Source organism: Penaeus vannamei, chromosome 32, assembly GCF_042767895.1.
Source record: "Penaeus vannamei isolate JL-2024 chromosome 32, ASM4276789v1, whole genome shotgun sequence".
Lineage (NCBI taxonomy): Eukaryota > Metazoa > Arthropoda > Malacostraca > Decapoda > Penaeidae > Penaeus > Penaeus vannamei.
The window spans coordinates 4,080,438-4,088,419 of record NC_091580.1 but is presented as its reverse complement, the minus strand read 5'-3'; the positions used below and the strand labels follow the sequence as shown (position 1 = coordinate 4,088,419).

The window sequence follows — 7,982 nt, the reverse complement described above, 5'->3', positions numbered from 1 at the left end:
AGGGAAACCGTTCCAGTGCATCTATTAAGGGAGGTGTGGATTAGAACAGATATAGGTTTGCCAGTGATGTCAACCAAGGTAGATGGTGCTTGGGCTCGAGTCTCATATGAAACTAAGCGTGAGCGATCAGGACGACTGCGGAAGAAAACTTTGCCAACTTATTTTTAAAGGCATTGTTGAAAGATTAGGGTATTATCTGAATGAGGGGCTGTTGGGGGAACCATAATCAGTCCCCATTTAGCTGGTCTAAACAGATTACTCAAAAGGCTTGAGGAAGTGGGAATTATGGAGGGACGAGGACTGGAGTGGTGTGAAGCGACGTATTATGGAGGTGTGGACAATTAAGTTTAAAGAGTTGTAGTAAGGGAGGAGAGGGTAGAATGTGAAGATGATTGTTCAAGTAGTGGGCTGGAAGACGTTGGGAATGAGGATGGGACGTCTTAAGGGTGGAGTTGGTACCTCGCTAGATAATTCGGCAGTATGTGTAGAGCAAGGTGGTGTACTAACAGTGTTGTGACGTGGTCAAAGGGGAGTCTGGGGTCGGTAAACTAAGTCTGATTCAGTGAGGCTAGTTGATAAAGGGGCAAGCCTCAATGTCCCTAACAAGGGTACAAAATATTCATTACAGGCCATGGTACGCCTGACATATGTGGGGAAGGTAAAAAGGGTCATTCCTCTGGGTCCCAATAACGAGTAAGGGCTGAATGATTTACCAAGGAATACAGTGCCCGTGGCTCCCTGAGGCTGTTCATGACTGGCAAGAAGTCAGCCTTTCACCCTTTCAACACGGCTCTTCCATCTTAGGAATTGGATAGAAGGTTTGGAGAAGATAGGAGAAGGGAGAAACAACCATGCAAAATTTGTTGAGGCAAGGGCTGAGGTCCTAAGTAGGGGTGATTTCCTGCATTAAAAAGGAATATTACTCTGTGAAAGAGATGGAAAATATATTACATTTTCCTTTTGTATAAAATGTTTACTTGCTTAATTCTTTACCAAATGAGCTTTGGTTAAGGAAGAAATAAAACAGTATATTGGAGGGGATGACTAATTTATCTGAGTATGTTAAAATTAAATTAAAAAGGACCATTAACAATTGGCTTTGTGATCCTGGGAGTCCAGATGACAAGGGCTGCTGCATCTGTAAACAGAAAACAATGAAATTAACTTTTGAAGTCCAAACTCGGTTTTCATATTTTGGGCAAATGCCTACATCCTGAAAAGGATGTCCAGGTGTGAGGCACTTAGCAAGATGAATGTGCATTTACAGTACCCGGCTATGTATAAGCCCTTTTGCCAACATTGAGAATACCCCCAACACTTTCACACATTGAAGTAATATTATTGTTGCTAGAAAACATTTTATCAAAGTTACTTCTTAATTTAACACAATCCAATAGAAACACAAAAGTAATACATATGCTATTACTAGTATGTCATTTAATTAGAAGAAAAACATTATCGAAGCTTTAATAAAATGGAAAATATTACCCACCCACAAAATTTATTGTTTATACACACCAAGGTTGTGGAACTTTCAAAATATATTTCTAGTCTTCAGACCCCACCCCCTAATTACATCCATTGTTCTTCATGTGGAAAGTGGAAGCCTGTTTGAAATTTTGCATCATAATGCATCCATCACAAGTGAGTTCCCTGGTCACAGTCCTAATCTCGGACAATTCCAATAATAAGCATTTACTCTTGTAAGTGCCTTTAATATATCAACAGATCAAGATACACTGCCTTTTCGTCGATAACTATAAGCCTATAATACATCACAGAAGTATAAAAAAAATCTAAAGACATTCAAGCCCATGCAAGTAAATACACATCATTTGACTGACACTGAAAATTTTACCCATACACAGTGATGCACTGCATTTTAAGCACCTTTATAAATGAAATTTGATAAAGAAACCTACAAAGTAATTTGCAATTAATGAAGATATATGAGAGACAGACTACTAATGATAGATGCTATTCCTGTAACTAATAAACATAATATGAGAAATACATCTCAACCACGGCTGCAGTTGTTAATTCGTATGAAATTCCTCACGAGGCACTACGAAGCCTGTGATGACATGCAGTACTTCTACAATCATGTGCAGTCATTGCCATTAGTACCAGTTACCAGTTACACTTAAGAATACCATGTGAATGTCATAAAATGCATCAAGATTGACGCAGAGATCAGATAAAAAAAAAAAAAAAGTTTCCAACTTCAAAGCCTGAAATCTCAAAACTACACCTTCGCCTACATTTTCTTGTGTCACTCCGTAACCAATTGGCCAATTCTAATGGGGTTTGGATAATTTGAAAGCCGAATAAATGTACGATTTTCTCAATGATCAGATTTTCATTTCAGATGATGAAAGTCCATATATCATACTTTATAATTTTAAAAATGGGGAAAAAAAAAAAAAAAAATTATGGCCCCCCCTTTTGCCTCATGCCTAGACTTTGGGCAACTTGCTGAGAGAAAGATCCAGATCCAATGGGTTAACTTGTTCAATCATCTCCTGTATTTCCTTTATTCTTAATTATACTTATTTCTCTCTTTACCCTTATTTCTTTCTTTTAATTACTCATACACTAATGCTCTCTTTACCCTTATTTCTTTCTTTTAATTACTCATACACTAATGCTCTCTTTACTTTTTTAGTTGGCTGAAGTTAGGCTATCATTCGCCTATCTGTCCATTCCTAGTCTTCTGACCCATACTAAAAGGATTAAATCAACTTGCTCTGCTGCTACTCAGCCTTATCTGCTTATCATTAACCATAATACAATTAATACAAAAAAAGAGTGCACTTACAATAACTCAGAAATAAATAATGTTTATAGCTTCTCCTCTGTTAGACCGTATTTTGGGAAATACAAGACTGGCCGCTCTTCTCCATCAATGTCTTTGTAATCCATGAGAACAACCATGCCATCAGGGTCCATTGATTCACCAGTGAAGAATTGCAAGTCCTTGAACTTCTTCAAAAGGTCTGTCAGAGGCTTCTGGATAGATGTTAACTTTGAAGCTTCAGGTGTGCCTTCCAACTTTGCCTTTACACTGGAAAGAGAATAAATTGTTAACTGGTAATTTAATAACATATCCTGGAATTATGAGCTGTGATGATACTCTCCAAATGATGTTCAACTCAAGTTCTGGCAGTAAATGTTAGCCTTTCTTATCTCTACACTACTGGTACTAACAGTGATGCAATAACTAATTTATGGTCACTAACATCTGAAAACAGTTACCCCATTCAACCTTAAATAATGGTATTTTTTCAACAACTAACAAATTCTCAATGTTTATAGGGGCATTAAATCCAACTAAAACAAATAAGAGCTTGAACAGCCCCCACCCCCCCCACACACACACGTACTCACGCACGTACACGAACACACACACACATACATGTAAACATACACACACAGTACTATTCATCAAGAATAATACCATACAGCAAGACTACTAATATACATCAAGAATAATAAATGTATACTTCTATATTTTTCCTACATTAATCTCTACACTAGTTATTAATTTTGAACTTACTTCTTTAGATATTCTTTCATGTAAGCAAGATAATCCTTCTTGACTTGGAAGCCGGTTTCTTGCAGACGCATATATATAACTACATCGACGCCAGATTGACTAGTAGTGTCAGTGCCTTCATCTGCTTCTTCAGCTGATGGATTGGCTCCCTCCAGCTCAATGTTATCTTCAGTAACAGTAATATTTTTTCCAATTACCATGTAGAAGGCATCATCCACCTCCTCATACTTATAGGTGTCGGTGAACATCTCATCACCTGCAAAATAATTTTTCTTAAATAACTACTACTACAGCAAGAACAATTCTGACTTGAAAATCTTCACTTTCTAAAGTTCATATAAACAAAAGGGGAAAGAGGATGAGGGAAAGGAAAAAGTGGTAAATAAACCATTGTGTGGTGTCAATGTAAAAGTATGAAATGTAACAATATTGAAAAATTATATTTCCTATGAACCTTAATCAGCGTATTATCTGATTAATATAATGGTAATAAAAGAGTACAGGAGACAGGGAATGTTGTAAGGTCTAGTTAAGTGATACTCTAGACCTTGGTACATAGTATACACTAACAAAACTGGCTCATTTATCTTCAATATATATTGTGCTGAACTTTCGATGAATATTTTAAAAAATACTCAAATTTGAAAAAATCTAATCTAGTAGGCTTTGGCAATCCCGTGACATAATACTTCTGTGACATACATAAAAATAAAGGAGTTATGACTAAATCTCTGATCCCCCCACCCACCCCGCCTCCCGCTCCGATGTTTACTTAGTCGCTTCCATGCAATATACGGCAAATTTATTTTTTCAGATTTTAAGATTTTCATCAACGTAAATATGAGGCTCCTGCAACTGTAGCTATGTTCTTTATGCTCTATTGGGTGGCGGGTCCAATTACCTCTTTCTGCACGTCCCTCTCGATAACATTAACCAATGTTTTTCTTCAGCAATGTCTTTTGAGAGAAAAATGCTTCACTTTCTTCTAGAACCTGTCATTTGCAATGGGAAACAACAACAAATACGCACATACTACACTTAACAATCAGAATTTTTTTTTGCATAGCTGGTTGGCTGTGGAAAACCAAAATTATCCAATTTACCTGGTACCTTTCATCCCCTCCGTGCTATCAAAGCCGAGTTTGTGGGTCATGGGGAGGGGGTCCGAGGATAAATATTCAACGCAAGATAGCGTACAAGGGGAGGAATCTATTGATACCAATTTTAAGATCAGATTTGCAAAGGTTTTCTGAATATTTACCCATATCCCATAATCTAACCTCTTTAATTTCCCCCCCCCAAAAAAACGTCTCCCATTTTAGGAAGGTCCCTATTGTGGCCAGGGAATCTGCAAATGGCAGCCGTACCCAATTCCTCGCAGTCTACAATGCAAATATGAAGGTTTTAGTGCATAGAAACCTCCCCAACCCTTCAATAGCTACAAGTTTGGCCCTGATAGCTGGGAATGGCATGAAAGGTACTAGGGCAATCCAGGGTAAAATATGAATAATCTGCACAATCAGGCAATATATTGTCTAATATAGTGTGCCATGAAGGGCTGCTGCCCCCATCCCTCAACCAGAACAAAGAATCTTCTACATATTCACAACAGGAGAGAGTATCAGATAGACTTGGCAATACTGCTCCCTGATGGTGGTAATGTGCTCTCTCCTAACATGAAAACATGGAGGGTTGTTTGTTTTTCTGGGTAGGGTTTAGGGGGTGGCAGCTCACCATGGGGGGGGGGGGGCACCCCTGCATTAAACAATAGAGAGACCAATTCTGTACATTATTCATAATTTACACTGCAATTTCCCTGGTACCTTTCATGCCCTCCCCTGCTATCAAGGCTAAGAATGTGGGGGTTAGGGGGTTTCTGCACAATAATTTCTATATACTTAGAAACTAGAGAAAGGAACTTATGTAGATTACTTATAGCAATGCCCAGATATAGAGGGAAATGGACACCATCTTAGAAAGCATAAGAAAGAAAGTCAGAAACAACAGTTTAAGCTGCAGCAGCCTAATATTCACAGGTAATATTCCCCTGCATATCACCACTCAGAGAAAGTTGCTCATCTTGTTTACCTTGCCAGGAAAAACAAAACACTGACTGCATAACTCATTACTCCAATATTCCAAATTTTCCTGTCTACCTACATGTTTGTAATATTTGGCAAATTATCAGTGTGCCGTTACATTTATGTTCTTAAAAGTATTTAGTATTTGCTGCAGAGAGCAATGCACCCTTCCAGAGACTAAGTAAAAAAAAAATGTTTTTCAAGAAATCCAATGATTGTTAATTCTTGGCTTTTGTTTCTTCAGGGAATGAATCTTTCAGGAGATCGAGTACAATTTCTCCATTGATAATCTTGATTTGATAGTCTCGTTCATAGGGAAGGGCATGAAGTATAATCATGGAAATTAAGGGGTAAAACAGGCATAAATAAGAATAGTAATAAAATATGCATAAAACTAACACAAAAGAACACCTAAAATCAGCCAATGAAACTCTACAGACTACGAGATCCCAACTCACCTTTCAACAAAACTACGGGAATTCACACGTTCCAACCCCCCCCCTACCCCTGCGCTAGCAATGCACATCGATTTTGTAGCTACCCGGAATCTTTTATTTTCTGCTTCAAAATATACCGGTGTTAATGGGTTAAGAGCATAATGTGCAACAGTATAGACTGATAAGCCAAATATTGTTTTGACATGCATGTAGTAACACATGAACTACTTAGGACATCACAAAGAGTTAAGTGGTCAGTATTGTGTTTTTATTGGCAAGGTAAACGAGCTGATCAACTTAGGATTTGAGCAGCAACCACTTGTTATATGTTCTTCAACCACTTGTTATATTTTCTACATTTAAATATGAGGCCACTGCAGCTCATTTCTTCCGCTCTACTATATGGCATTGAATACTGTCTGTAAGTTTTACGCATTTTTTATCATCATTTTTTATTTAATCATGTTTTATCCCAAAATTTCCAAGATATATTTCATGCCCTACCCTGCTAACGGGACTATCAAATCAAGATCATCAATAGAGAAATGGTACTCGATCTCCTGAATGATTCATTCGCAGAAAAAGCTGAGAATCGATGAACTCGGATTTCCTGCAGAAAAACTTTTTTTGAGTCTCTCGGAGGGTGCGTTGCTCTCTAACAGATACCGAGGATTTTATCATTCCCATATTTGACTTTGGTATTATTGGAAATGCAGCCTCACACCTAATTTAAAGAATCTGAACTTACCATATGGTAAGACACGCTAAGAAAGTTTTCTTTAATACCAATTCCTGCACAAATTGATAACAGTTTTCAATGGTATAAAATCTACAATTTTCAGGAGCAACAGTAACTTTACACCTCCAGAGCTGCGACAAAATGACAAAGTTGCTAAGAGGGACAGGAAATCGGACGGATTGGTAGCAGATGAGGTATGCAAGGGAAATCATCAAATAAGCCTATTAGTTTCCAGTGTGAACATGAACATAAACACTCAATATAACCAGTTAAGGAATATCTGAACAGCGATCACAATTCTCTCCAACAACAACCTGGAATACCTGAGAACCCCCCTATATCTACTGAAAACGTATCGGATACCTAATACCCAGGCTCTATCCTACCGGAAGATACGAAGTCAAGATTTCGTAGACCAGGCTTAAAGGCCAGAGCCCCCTACACCATCCGGAAAGGTGTTAATATACAGTCCTTGCTAGAATTCAACCAATATTTCTTGAATTCCCAGATATGAAGGCCTACCATGCCCTCCCCAGCTATCGAGACCGCTATCGTAGTTATGCTTCGCTTGTGAAGGAAATCGAGTGCTAGATTCACATGAAATACGACGAAAGGTCTCGGAAAATTGTTCTATTAACCCAAAAAATGGTGTGGGTTTGCATTTCCAAATCTACCTTGACAGAGTTTCTAGAATATTACCTAAATCCTGAGTTTAGCCTTGTCTTGCAACACCAGTAATCTCTGCCATCCAGGCCAGACGTGGGTACGGTCTATCGATGAGGAAGTCATTCATGACCTACATACGCGACTCGAGGCTTTCTCCCTTCTTCAGTGAGATAGTATTTACAATTTCTCATAAAAAACACAACAACTGCGAGTGCTGCTTCAATTAGATGTGAAATTGGGAGTAAATTTCACCCTACTTTGACAGGAGTGGGAGTTCAGAGAAAGCTGTCAACTCCCTCTGTCTTTCAAACAAAAAAAATGCTCACATCTGGTGTTATATGGACGAAATACTAGTTTCTATAATATCCCCACATTACAGCTCACAACATACCTGTGAGCATGTCCTTGAAGACCTTCATGGCGGCTAGATGATCGTCGCTAAATTCTCGACCGGTGAGGGAGCTGGTCTTGTTCACCGTGGAAGAGCACGGAAGGACCGACCC

At 38.4% G+C, this 7,982-nt stretch overlaps 1 protein-coding gene across 1 annotated transcript in view; it reads right to left on the bottom strand.

The window, feature by feature from the left end:
- Positions 1-1,031: 1,031 nt before the first annotated feature.
- Positions 1,032-7,982, bottom strand: part of Tctp (translationally controlled tumor protein) — a 6,988-nt gene continuing 37 nt past the window's right edge. The window contains exons 1-4 of the mRNA XM_027373879.1: positions 7,871-7,982; positions 3,557-3,812; positions 2,819-3,064; positions 1,032-1,138 (exon numbers count right to left, since the gene is read on the bottom strand). The exon at positions 7,871-7,982 is cut by the window's right edge and continues 37 nt beyond it. Coding sequence (XP_027229680.1) covers positions 2,842-3,064; positions 3,557-3,812; positions 7,871-7,898 — 507 coding nt within the window. The 5' untranslated portion in view covers positions 7,899-7,982 and the 3' untranslated portion in view covers positions 1,032-1,138; positions 2,819-2,841. The remainder of the gene's footprint in view (positions 1,139-2,818; positions 3,065-3,556; positions 3,813-7,870) is intronic.